At 35.0% G+C, this 14328-nt stretch overlaps 1 protein-coding gene across 6 annotated transcripts; it reads right to left on the bottom strand.

Annotated features, from left to right (window-relative positions):
• Window positions 1-221: 221 nt before the first annotated feature.
• Window positions 222-14114, bottom strand: LOC132287079 (uncharacterized). 6 transcript variants are annotated; one of them, XM_059789565.1, is made up of 8 exons: window positions 13976-14110; window positions 3234-4714; window positions 3024-3105; window positions 2817-2883; window positions 1654-1839; window positions 1474-1534; window positions 850-1070; window positions 222-705 (listed from the first exon to the last, which is right to left on the bottom strand). In XM_059789565.1, the coding sequence occupies exons 2-7, from the start codon at window positions 4693-4695 to the stop codon at window positions 898-900; spliced, it is 2031 nt and encodes a 676-aa protein (XP_059645548.1). In that variant the 5' UTR covers window positions 4696-4714; window positions 13976-14110; the 3' UTR covers window positions 222-705; window positions 850-897. The 6 variants fall into 6 exon arrangements, 5 of the variants coding, with proteins under 5 accessions (XP_059645548.1, XP_059645546.1, XP_059645550.1 ...); XM_059789563.1 differs by having other exon boundaries at window positions 222-1070; XM_059789567.1 differs by having other exon boundaries at window positions 222-1070; window positions 3234-4655; window positions 13976-14105.
• Between the last annotated feature and the right edge of the window lie 214 nt (window positions 14115-14328).

The raw sequence follows: 14328 nt of genomic DNA, 5'->3' as shown, positions 1-14328 counted from the left end.
GAAGGTCCTAGATAATTGTCAGCTTTTGAAAATGTCAAAAAATTTAAGCTGCATCACGTTTCAAGTGAAGCCCATGTAGCACCGGCATTAAGTGACCTTAAAAGGAAAAAACAAGTCAGGCTTCAATTCTAACATGGTACAATTTATGCACTACATTAAAATTGCACAAGCCATCTACACTAAAACCTCCGGATATAATATATGAACCAAAACTCAGAAGCTATGGAAAATAATTGCTTGCATTGATGGTAAGTCAATCTGATCAAATCATATACAATTATATTATTACAAAATCAATATCTCCCACTGCAACCTAGAAAGAAAAACTTATTATTCATCCCTACATGGTATGTCTCATATTCTGTTGTGGGGTGTGTGACAAAATTACTATTAAAAGAATGGGCAGAAAAAAAAAATCACAACAAAACAACAAAATGCAGCTTGACTTTCAACCTTGGTATTCTGGTTCTTACAAATAGACGCGATGGATGCCCATCAACAATAAGGCTCAACATCAGTAAAGGTCTCTAACCACCGACTACCCTCTACCATAGCCACGCAGTATCAATTGGAACTTAAAATCAGTCCTCAGCATATAGGAGTTCCCCAAGAAGTAAGCAGCTCCTCTGTATCGTCTTGTGACCACCAGCATGTCTCTAGACACTGCATCAATACTATAGTATAGAAGCGTGCGTATTTTCCCTCCTATTAAAGGCGGATATCGTATTATGCTCAATACAGTGATGTGACAAGGTGGCAAATATACGAGAGTGATCCCCTCCCCAGAGAAAAAAGTAGGAAGGGTGAAAAAAGGAGGAACAAAATAGTGAAAAGCTAAGTAACTCGTACATGGCATAAACAAGCAGAAGATAGACCTAAGATATGCCGAAAATCACACTATCTTCTGGTTGGTACCAACAACTGACTAGAGATAACTGTGTTATAGAAACCCCAAGATGGACTTCTATCATTGATGGCATTTTTACCAAATGGATGGTGCTCCACATATTTCTGTATATTTTCAGCGGCCACTAAATTTTCCAGATATACTCGAAGATCGCCTCCAGGACCTGTAGTGAAGTCATTTAACATCATAAATATTTGACCTTTAATGATCCCTCCCCACCCACACCCCCCCAACACACACACACCAACCAAAAAAAAAAAGCATTTTGTTGTACCAAGTAATAAATGAGACACAATGAGCAGCAAATTATAAAAAATAAAAAAAATTAGAAGAAAAAAATAGAGAAAAGATCAACTTAGATGTAACCACACTTGAGAGATTCAACACCCATATAGCAGATTTAATCCATCCAAGGCTCAAACCATATTGCATTTGTCACGAGTACAAAAGGAAGGAATTAGTGAATATATCTAAGGCATCATACTATTTATAAAGAAACATAAGATGAAGACACACCCAAAAATTAAAAAATAAAAACAGAGAGATTATATTGCAAGACGCCTTACCTAATGAATTGTCGCTCCTGTCTATGAAGTAGTATGAATAAGGGAAGATTGCAGTGTGCATCTAAATAATAATATTTACACAATAAAAAATAAGAATCAGGGCACGAATCAAAATATGAAAACTGAACTTAGAAATGAGGCTTGATGTAAAGAAAGTGAAAATAGAAGCAACAAGCTTACAGGATTGAGCAAGGCTTTGTATGGAGAATCATCCAACAACAATGTGTTTGACTCGTTATAATCTCCCTTCTTCCATGGAAGATTAGAATCATATTTTTCCCATACTTTTCTCAGCTCTTTAAAGACCAAGGGCTTGTGCCTGTTTTCAAGAGTTTTGAACTGTGTCACAGTGCTGTGGGATAGATCCTGCAAATTCCGATAGTAAATACATATCACCTGTTCTCCATTGTTATGTGAAATTGAGAGGAAAAAATGAACAAAGTTGATAAGAAATGCATTGACTGAAGTTTGAAGTCTTGATAAGAAATGCATTGACTGAAGTTTGAAGTCTTGATAGATTTTAGATTTTATATATTTTTAAAAAGAAAAGAAAAGAGAGGGGAGAGAGAGAGAGGAGAAGAAGAAGAAGAAGAAGAAGAAGAAGAAGAAGAAAAAGAAAGAAGAAGAATTTGTACAGATGTTTTGATAATCTGTACCACAAAACCTTTTGCTCAGGTGGTATCTCCTCCTTCCAAATGGAAGGTTGAGTGTTCAAGTCCCATTGGGGGCATTAGTGAGTTTGTGTAACTTACCTAGAAAAAGAGTTCCATAATAAGTAGCATTGATTTGTTTCATGTATATTAATTTCCCAGCAACTATACAATATGACCTACAGGAATAACATACGATAGTATTCATGTAGCCATAATACTCTATCTGATGGAGTAACATTGGCTGATTTCGCTTTCTGATATATATTTTCAAATCTGCTTTCATATTACAATCCAAAATGGACATCACTCAGATATTCCCAGCCATCTAACTTATGAACCTCTATATCAATAACTGATCTTTATCACCGTTAATAACAATATTTAATCATTAGATGATGAGGAAGGTCTACTTTGTGAAATTTTTTAGGGCTATGGTCCAGCAAAGTGGCTCAAATCTTATCTGCCTAAACTGATAGAAGCACGCTAAGCATCAACTGATGCAACACCTTTGCTACCATACATGCACCAGAGGATAGAGGTTGAAAAGAAACTGATATTTCCCCTCTCGCATGAATAAAAACTTGAGATAAAAAAAAAAAAAATGAGATGGGAACAATTCAAACATTTTTCTGTTCATAAATTTTTAATACAGAATTTGAAAAAATTAAACAGACACCTTTGAAGGCTTACCCAACAAAAAAGCAATTTGTGCTTCAAATCTCCCAACAAATAATCAACCACTCTATCGATGACTTTCCTGTATACACTATATGGTTAGAACTTAAGAAATTAATAGAAAAAGTAGGCAGCTACTGAAACAAGAGAATAATTATTTCTAGGAGTTCAATCAATATGCAAGAGAAGTCAATGAAATAACCAGCATAGGTTGAAGAGTACTTAGTTCTCGAAGACCAAATACCGACATCAAATTTCTCAAAGCAGAACTTCAGAAAATCATAGCAAAAGGGTCTCTTGAAAACTGAAACAGAAAATCAATCAATGCATTAAGTTTAAAAAGTTCATGCACAGTAAATGCCTCCAACTTTATCAACAATATAAGCTTTAATCGTCAGTGTTTCCAAATAACAAGTAAGAAAGCATTCTCACCTGCCCGTCCCAGGATGTTTATGTCTGATTTACACACCTTTGGCGGGGGAAAAACGATATCAGCAAGCAGCCCATTTAAATCAAGAATGAGAAGTTTTCTCCTTGAATAATTAACAAGTGATCTTTCTGGTAAAGGATGTGAAACCTCCAATAAGTTATCCCTTTTACTAATAATAGCTAAAGGAACATGCTTGGTTACAATCGTATCAAAGGAACGATTTTTCCTTTCGATCTTGCTTTCAGTTGCAGATACCTCAGGTTTTTTTTCACCAGAAATAGAAGATCCTTCTACTGCTTGCAGAATATCTTTTTGATCGGTGCTTCCAAGGCTATCTTTATCCATAGACATCCTCAGACTTCTGGTTCTCCTTTTCCGTCTCTTCTTTTCTAGAGGTGCACTCTCTTTCTTTCCATTGTTGGTTAAATCTGTATCAATCTTTGGAGCTTCATGAACCAGATATTGTGGAGCTGAGTGCATATCTTGCACATTGCTCATAGCCACTGAAATATTACTGTTGTTCTCTGGAGTTTCAATAGACTTCATTTTTTCTCTCATTTTCCTGTTCTTTATTTGAGCTGGACACTCTTTGATTGCATTGTTGGTTAAAGCTGTATCAATCTTTGGAGCTTGATGAACTGGATATTGTGTAGCTGAGTCTACTCCTAACGGCATATCTTGCACATTGCTCTTTGCCACTGAAATAATGTCACTGTTGTTAAAGACCTCTGGATTTTCAACAGACCCAATCGCTCTTTCTCTAATCTTCCTATTTTTTTTTTGGGCTGCACTCTCCCTGACAGGATTGTCTGCTGAATCTGTATCAATCTTTGGAGGTTCGAGAACTGGACTTTTTGAAGTTGACTTTGCTTCTGGGAGCATATCTCGCACATCACCCTTGGCCACTGAAACAATATCAATGTTGTTAGAGACTTCTAAATTTTCAACAGACCCAATCGCACTTTCTCTAATCTTCCATTTTCTTCTCCTCCTGTTCTTTTTTTGAGCAGCACTCTCTTTGACAGGATTGCTGGCTGAAGCTGTATCAATCTTTGGAGGTTCAAGAACTGGACTTTTTGGAGCTGAGTTTGCTTCAGGGAGCATATCTCGCAAATCACTCTTGGCCGCTAAAACAATATCACTGTTGTTAGAAACCTCTGAATTTTCAACAGACCCAATCGCTCTTTCTCTAATCTTCCAGTTCTTTCTTCTTCTCCCGTTCTTTTTTTGAGTTGTACTCTCTTTGACAGGATTGTTGGTTGAATCTGTATCCATCTTTGGATGTTCATGAACCAAAGCTTGTGGGGTTGAGTCAACTTCTACAAGCATATCTTGAGCATCACTTTTGGCCGTTGAAATAGTATTACTGTTCTTAAAGGACTCTGAATTTTCAATGGAGGTTCGTTTCCTTTTTCTCACCTTACCTGGATTAGTCTTCACATGAGTTAAGGTCACCTTTGTCATTTATTGTGTCTAATGTGTCCTGCAATGATAAGCATCATGGGTCAAGTACAGAAAACACCCTTAATGTATACTTTGCGTAGCGCTTTCACCTCCTATTTGAAAAAGTGTGCTAAAAACACCCCTATTCTTTTAAAATTGTGCTAAAACACCCCTTAATCAAAAATCTAACATAAAGTAATACTGTAATACCCGTTTTGCCCTTTTACTCTTTTGAAAATGCCCAAGGGGGTGTATGCAAATAATCTCATAGTATAGGGATGTTATGTGCACATTAACTATATTTAACCCACTTTTAAGGATTTTCTTTCGCCTTTTCGAAAAAAGTTTCTCTCTATATATTTCCACTTACAGTGAATTCTCTCCTAAAAAAAAAAAAAAAAAAAAATTGTTGTCACAATTGTCAGATTAATATACAATACATCATATGTAATGAAAACTTCAATTCCTTTTATAATTATAAAAAAGAAAAAACTTATTTCCAATTAAATTTTAATATAGTTATCAGTTTTCATTAAATATATAATTAAATTAAGACACTTATTCATTATATATAAACAATATACATTTAATTTTTTAAACTTTAAAATTTGCAATAAATTTTCACAAATATATATATATATATATATATATATATATATATAATTCTTTACAAATGGGTATTCAATCTTTATTGAAAAAAAAAAAAAGGCCCAAACAAATGGGTGTTCAATCACCTACTGTCATCATACTATTCATATTGCGATAAAACTACATTCTCAATTAAATCTAACCCTTAAGATCAAAAGATTCAAAACAACAATAGTTTATAAAGTGTAAAACGCACCCCTATAATATGCTCATAGTGCGTATCACACCCACCATGTACTAAATGACCATTTTTGTCATTTCATAAAATGATGCATTTTTAAATAATATGTAGTGTGTAAATAAGAATAATTTAGTCAAAATATAACTTAAATGTGTCAGGAGGGACCTATTTGCATCAAATTGAAACTTAAGGGGTGTTTTCTGCACATGAGGAGTGTAATACGCACTTTAAGCATACTATAGGGGTGTTTTCTGCACTTGACCCTAAGCAACATATACTGAACATAAGCTTCAATATTATGAGCCTGAGCTTAATTTGATTGTAGTAGGTTACTAAAACGTCATACAGCTAACACTTACATATCATACAAACAATCAGACAAATAGTTTAAGATCTCCCACGGAAAAGAAAAAGTAAAGTAGAATGTTGAGGAAAGAGGAAGCATTCATCTTAGTGCCCCGACAAATTTTTATGAACCGTCTCTCAAATAGAGCTACTCTCTAAAACAATTTCCATAATGATTCTTCTTGTTGAAAAAGTAAGTACCAACAATCAGCAAAATTTCAAGTACAAGTCACAGAATACTTCCGAACGACCATATTTATAATAATGTTTTCCAACACTTCAAGTGCACATGCATAGACATAGATAACCAATTTGGTGCTTCTACTTTGTGCTCGAGACAGTTTTAGGGACACATATTTTTACAAGAAATTTAATAAAGAACTGTTGGAGGAATTTTTGATGCTTATCCACATTCAGGAGGTGGGGTAAGAAAAGAATTTTTGGTGCTTATGGTTTGAGAAAAAAGTCAGAAGATGGAGGGACAAAGAATTTAGGCCAAAGTTTTGAAAAAGACAAAACTGCCTATGATATAACAAATGTTATGGCACCTAATGAAATTGAATTAACAGCAAAAAAAGCAGAGTAAGATATTATGTGATTCTGGCATTCTGTGCTTTAAACTTGCTACTTCAGGATTTAAGTTTTCTATCACTAATTGATTACCCAAATTGGGCCAGAAGAGGTCTGGCAAACACAACTGCTAGTTTGCTGTTCTCCCTACTCATACTAGGCTTGACATCAGTTTAATGTTTTAACTATATTCTTGCCACAAGTTAAGGCTCTGTTTGGGGGAGCTTCCTAAAATCAAAAGTCCTTCATTGATAAGGCCTTCATAAAAGGAATTTTGTTAGAAGGAATTCACGAGAAAAAAGACGTTCGGCGAGTGCATTTCTTAAATGTACTTTAACTTCTAGATTATTTTTTCTTGACAATATTATCCCTCTATCCTTGACAATTATTGCAAGCCTCCAATATAAAGAGCAAAGGCAGTGGCAGTGGCAGTGGCAGAAGGTGGTGGTGGCGGTAGAGGTAGAAAGTCGCAGTGGAAGTGGCTATGGTGGTGGTGGTCGCAGTGCTAGAAAGACCAAGTCACCAAGAGAGAATATAGAACAATCTTATCAATCTATGAAAAGTATGGGGACAAATTAGTAAAATAACAAATTTATGTTAAAAAATAAATAAAAAGGGGTATCAAAAAGTAACATTTCACTTCTCTAAAATAGACTTCCTGACCGTTTGGCTTCTTGAAAAAGGCCTTTACATAACTTTTGAAGCTTGGAAAGACTTTTTGAGGACTCAGGAAGCTCCCTAAAACAGGGCATAATTTTCTACCCTATATACCTCCAGGTTGGACAGGTAATAGTTGAAAGGCTAGATGTCTAAAGGCGACCGCCTTTAAGGGGGAAATAAAAAAAGGAATTTGTAGGGGAGACGCAAAAAAAAAATAAAAATAAAAATAAAAATAAAAATAAAAAAAATTCTACATAGAGATAAAACTCAAAAAGGTAAATCATATAAATTAAGAGATGTAACTTAGGATGGACTAGCCTAAGGTCGCCCCTTTGGCCTAAGCTTAAGTTCTTCACTACAATGGTAATGGCCTCCTATATTTGCAAATCAAAGAGCTGTGACACTAGAGTCTTCTTGCAACAGAACCTACTCTTCCTGCCACAAAATTGTTCTTATTGACTTCAATTGTCTGATCTGCACTGCAACATAATCTTAATCTGCCATTTTTCTGCCATTGTTCTTATTGACTTCAATTGTCTGATCAGCACTGCTTACCGTGCGTATCACACCCCGCATGTACTAAATGACCATTTTCGTCATTTCATAAAATGATGCATTTTTAAATAATATGTGTATATAAGAACAATTTACTCAAAATATAACTTCAATGTGTCAAGAGGGACCTATTTGCACCAAATTGAAACTCAAGGGGGGTGTTTTCTGCACATGAGGGGTGTAATACGCACTATAAACATACTAGCACTTGACCCTAAGCAACATATACTGAACATAAGCTTCAATATTATGAGCCTGAGCTTAATTTGATTGTAGTAGGTTACTAAAACGTCATACAGCTAATACTTACATATCATACAAACAATCAGACAAATAGTTTAAGATCTCCCACGAAAAAGAAAAAGTAAAGTAGAATGTTGAGGAAAGAGGAAGCAATCATATTAGTGCCCGACAAATTTTTATGAACTGTTCTCTCAAATAGAGCTACTCTCTAAAACAATTTTCATAATGATTCTTCTTGTTGAAAAAGTAAGTACCAACAATCAGCAAAATTTCAAGTACAAGTCACAGAATACTTCTGAACGACCATATTTATAATAATGTTTTCCAACACTTCAAGTGCACATGAACAGACATAGACAACCAATTTGGTGCTTCTACTTTGTGCTCCAGACAGTTTTAGGGACACATATTTTTACAAGAAATTTAATAAAGAACTGTTGGAGGAATTTTTGGTGCTTATCCACATTCAGGAGGTGGGGGAAGAAAAAAAAATTTGGTGCTTATGGTTTGAGAAAAAAGTCAAAAGATGAAGGACAAAGAAGAATCATACTAGGCTCGACATCAGTTTAATGTTTTAACTACATTCTTGCCACAAGTTAAGGCTCTGTTTGGGGGAGCTTCCTAATATCAAAAGTCCTTCCTTCATTGATAAGGCCTTCATAAAAGGAATTCACGAGAAAAAAGACGTTCGGTGAGTGCATTTCTTAAATGTACTTTAACTTCTAGATTATTTTTTCTTGACAATATTATCCCTTTATCCTTGACAATTATTGCAAGCCTCCAATATAAAGAGCAAAGGCAGTGGCAGTGGTGGAAGGTGGCAGTGGCAGAAGGTGGTGGTGGTGGTAGAGGTAGAAGATGGTAGTGGAAGTGGCTATGGTGGTGGTGGTGGTCACAATGGTAGAAAGACCAACTCACCAAGAGAGAATATAGAACAATCGTATCAATCTATGAAAAGTACGGGGACAAATTAGTAAAATAACAAATTTATGTTAAAAAATAAATAAAAGGGGTATCAAAAAGTAACATTTTTTTCACTTCTCTAAAATAGACTTCCTGACCGTTTGGCTTCTTGAAAAAGGCCTTTACATAACTTTTGAAGCTTGGAAGGACTTTTTGAGGACTCAGGAAGCTCCCTAAAACAGGGCATAATTTTCTACTCTATATACCTCCAGGTTGGACAGGTAATAGTTGAAAGGCTAGATGTCCTAAAGGCGACCGCCTTTAAGGGGGAAATAAAAAAGGAATTTGTAGGGGAGAAGGAGAAAAAAAAAAAACATAGAGATAAAACTCAAAAAGGTAAATCATATAAATTAAGAGATGCAACTTAGGATGGACTAGCCCAAGGTCGCCCCTTTGGCCTAAGCTTAAGTTCTTCACTACAATGGTAATGGCCTCCTATATTTGCAAATCAAAGAGCTGTGACACTAGAGTCTTCTTGCAACAGAACCTACTCTTCCTGCCACAAAATTGTTCTTATTGACTTCAATTGTCTGATCTGCACTGCAACATAAGGAGGGTGTGGGGGGGTTGGTGTTGTAAAGAAGAAGAGTAAACCTTTTGTGGCATTAAGGATTTCTGAGATAGTATTGGAAAGAACTAAATAGATTAGGCATGCATACAGCTATTTCTACGAAAGTGGATCGTTCCAGCATGCAAAAATTGGAACAGAGAAGAAAGAAATAATTTTCATTGCTAATATTAGTTTTATAGAACAAAATCAAACCAAGAGCTGTGACAGTAGATTTCTTGCACCAGAAACTACTCTTCCTGCCACAAAATTGTTGATAGACTTCAATTGTCTGATCCACAAAGCAACATAAACTTCATTTGCCCTTTTTTTCTGCTGTTTCGTTGTTGTTATATTGACCAATATTTGTCACACAAAAATAGAAAAAAGAAGGGGGGAAAAAGAATGTGAGTGAACTTTTTGGGACACTACGGACAAAGAACATAAGGGAGTATGAAACTATACACGGATCCAAGTCTTCCTATGAAAGTGGACCACTCCAACATGCAAAAGTGGAAGAAAATAAGAAACAAATATCTGTTAATTTCTGATATTTGTTTCAAACAAAATCAAGATAGCCTATGATAGAAACTTCAAGTTATGGTATTTTCTAGTAAGAAATAGGTAACAGACTGAGGCAAGAGGAGAAAAAAGTTCATTGGGTGGGTCTGACCCCATGCAACTCAGAGACAATTCCAACACTATGGATTAGCAAATTGATTCTAAGTTCAGATGCCACATGAAGATGCCAAAAGGAGAGTAAGGATTACTGCTTAATGCATTCATGATTAACAAAAGATACAACAATAGCGTTTTGTGGCGAGAAACTAGTGATTTTTCATAAAAGCAGGATTACATCCAAGATTCGTGTAAAGTCCATATCTATTTACGATAGTGTCCAAGAAGACACTCCATGGTGTTTGTTGTTTGCAGATGACATAGTTTTCCAAGAAGACACACCATGCAAAAATGCTAACAAGATATATTATTATTGTGACATAGTGAAAATTGTATTGTTTCTCTGTATCATTGTTTGGTCAATTTGTCAAGATAAAGGAAAATACAAGACCCATAACAGCCTAAATTCTCTAAGTTTGTGCAAACATGAGAATGAGGGGCAACTGATACGGAATCTTCACTCAATAAGAAGTTTGACCGTCACCAAAGTTAAGAGACTGGATGAATTACAATACTTAAATGGATGAGGATAAAAAATAGCTTCCCCATCCATATTGGAGAAGCAAAGGCAATAACTACTTGAATGCTATGTACCTCTATAAAGAAGGGGTTAGGGCCAACCAAAAAGGTACGACACAATTCCCCATCAAGTGCCTTTTCTTTTTTTCATTTATTGTCAAGTACTAATTTGACCGTCAGAGTGCACCTGGCCGACACCGCAACGGTCGTTACTTCTTTTGTCTTGCAGGAAACGCCCCCAGCTCCAGATCACGCCGATTTTTGCATCAACATAAACAATGACCAATTTGAGTTTTATTTATATCATTCTTAATTCTTAAACATTATTAATTGTCCTTTTTTTCTAAAAAAATATTTGTTATAGCTAAATCGTATGCGTTTGAGAATTCTAAGAGTGTTTATCTTTCTCATTTCTTTTCCCAAAACTGTATGTCTCGTGAATTTATGCATATAATGTTCACTCAACACCGACATGACCCTTAAAGTCACCTCCTATAAAAGTACTATCATGACTTGGAATATTCTATATTATTAAATCTAGCAAGTACTAATATATCCATTTCAGTGTTATCATCTAATGCTTCTTATGGTGCAAAGGCGCTTATTATATTTAACAATGAAATATAAAAAATGTAATAGAATTTCACCTTGTCTTCTAACTTCTACAATGTTTTATCTCATGTAATAATCCGCTACTACATCTATTCCATTTCTATGATTATCTCTATCCCCTAAATACAAAAGTTTGGTATCCATGTAATAATCAACATAGCTTTTTTTTTCTTTTCTTTTCTTAACTGGATTGGTATCCATTAAAACCGGCTTGAGTATTCGGTATATCGCCAGCATAAACTAGAGGGTACTGACAGTTGACATCAAAAGTGTGTATAGAGACTCCCTACATGTCAAAAGCGTTTACAAAGCACATTTAAAAGTCACATTCATTGGATGGCATAAATCAAACAGATGTTCCTATAATGGGTAGGTGATGAGTTGTGACTCATTCATTATTTATTGTTGAGGAGGGTTCTGGAGAGGAGGTTGATGTGATCGGAAAGGGTGGTTTGGCACACTGAAATGCATCCAGATGGGGGCTAAGTTTGGTATTTTACATTTCCGGAAAAAATATTTAAATGGATTATATTTTTAATGACTCACTAATAACCGTAGGTCAGCTAGAACAATCAGTAGTATACTTGAGGGAGGTTTTAGGTCATATTTTTAGTTAAAGGGAGTATATGTAATAAGCATACTTGCTCACCGTATAAAACATATTGTTCCCCAACTGAAACCTTGTCTCAAACTTTCTGTCTATGGTGCTAGCAGCCACTGAGAGAGACCATGGTGAGTAATTTCTGTTTCTTTCAGAAAAAGGACCTGAATGGTAGGTAGAATTGGATGTGAGTATTCTGTTCTTCATAGAATGGAAAGCTCCAATGGCAATGGAATCTTCAAAGTAATTCAAGGGGGATATGTCCCTGCCACGTCCAACAGAAAGTGATACTATATCAACTCCATCAGCAATTGCATTATCAAATGCTGCAAGGATATCCGCATCTGAACACCCATCAGTCCAACATATCTTGTATACAGCAATCCGAGCCGAGGGAACCCCTCCTAGGGGTGCACAAAAATCCGGTCAAACCGAAAATCCAAACCAGACCGGACAGTTTGGTTCAGTTTGCTAACGATTTGGTTCGGTCACAGTTCTAAATTTGTGAAACCGTAAAAATACAATCCTTTAGGACCGAACTAGACCGGACCAAACCATTTGGTTATATATATATTTATATATATGTTAAATTATATATATACAATATAATATAATCCTATAATCTAAATCACTTAGAAGTTTGTAACAACTATCAATCCTACAATCCACTATTAATTCTCTTAGGTCTTATCAATTTATTAAATTATTCTTATTTTTTATTGATTTAGAATGGTTGAATTTTGTTAGTTTTCTGAATTGTGGTAGAATGTTTGTTGTGAAATTAGTAATTTTAAATGTGTTGGGTTATTAACAATACTGAATGTATGCATTTCAGTTCCAGAATTGACAGAGAAGAATGAATTAAAAGCTTAGCAATTCTAAATGTGTTGATTAATTTAGTTTATTATTGTGCATTTGGATTTTGAAATATCAATATTTCTGTAGCAGGGATAAGAAAAAAAATCGTGGAACCGAACCGAACCGATCCGAACCAAACCGGTTTCTCACAGTTTGGTTTGGTTCGGTTTCTTTGATCAAATGGTTAGGCTTGGCTCTAGATTTTCTGGAACCGTTAGAATCGGTTTGGTTTCAAAAAACTCTCAAAACGGTCCAAACCAAACCGTGTGCACCCCTAACAACTCCCATTGCTGTACCCTTGCCAAACCCTAATAAGCTTAGGTCGTTCACTAAGTGCCCTACTGCTATAGATGCAGTGTAATAATCGTTCTCTAATCTCTACGACCTTTTCTCCTTTTCATTTAGTTTCCTATAAACAAGCTATGTTGATTTTCGTCCTTTTCAATGAATCCATACATTTATTTTTTATTTTTTATTTTTTTCAAAAGGAAATCCATAAATTCCTTACCGTTGATGTCCCTATATTTCATGTTGCCCTTTTCTTTTCTTTTTTTACTTTTGTTTTCACTATTATAACGATAATTTATCGTGAAGATTTGAGATAATTTATGATCAACTGTCACGTTGAGAGAACCATATAATAAAGTATGAAACCTAAATAACATAATATCAGACAACATTGGGAGGTGGGTGGGGTGACATTCAGTTGGAACATTACATACAAACATAAATCAAACTTTTCACAATAATGTCTCTTCCTTTCCATAACAGGAATCAATAAATTAGAAACACAAACGCACGCATATATATAAATTGAGGGGAAAACAAGTAGAAAACAGAAAACACGATACTGATCAATACAGCAAATGCCAACATGAAGGACAAACAAATAAGCTCGTATTCAGATTTTAAGGAAAAAAAAAAAAAGAAAACAACCAATCCGCCACTTAAGTCTCCAATAACATTAACAAATGCAAAATAATAATAATTGAAAAATAATATATAAAAAAAAAAGAAACAAAAATTAGGTATACATACAAAAAAAAATTGCTGAAGAGTATAAAGATCGGAGTAAGAAAAATCAAACGAATAAACGTACTATTAATCTCTTGTCCATGATATTCAGCCAGACGCATTTATGTTTTAAACCAAATGATTCTCCGATTTTATCAGATTTGAAAAACGAGAGGATAGTCGAAGAATCTGTTCAACAACATACTAGTCCTAGTCGCTGCCCATCTGGGATGAGTCAACCATATTGCATATGTGTGTGTATATATATACTATATATCTATCATAAAGAGAGAGATGACCCTCACACCTTAGCCGCCTTCAGTCGTCGCTGTTGGGGGAAGGTCGTTTTGTCTAAGCCAGTGAGAGAGCACGAGCGCCGCAGGGGCCTGATGTGATGTCGTGAACTTTTATGTACCCTAAGTGTTTCGCTCGTGTAACTATTATCCGATTTGGTAGTTCACACGAAAATAACCACAATATTTATTAGGCTAAAATCTGAAAATCCTCTTGTTTATCGAAACTACCTACTAACTCTATCTCCTTCGACTGTTAAAAAACTCTTCCATATAACATAAACTATTACATTACCATTAAGTTCCTTAAAAATGACAAAAATACCTTTGATAGTATATTAATATTTATTTAAAAGTTAAATGTATT

Source organism: Cornus florida, unplaced genomic scaffold (genome assembly GCF_030987335.1).
Source record: "Cornus florida cultivar Cherokee Brave unplaced genomic scaffold, ASM3098733v1 CherokeeBrave_3.0.0_Hap2_Chr11, whole genome shotgun sequence".
In the NCBI taxonomy this organism is placed as follows: domain Eukaryota; kingdom Viridiplantae; phylum Streptophyta; class Magnoliopsida; order Cornales; family Cornaceae; genus Cornus; species Cornus florida.
This window is presented reverse-complemented; position numbering and strand designations above follow the sequence as displayed.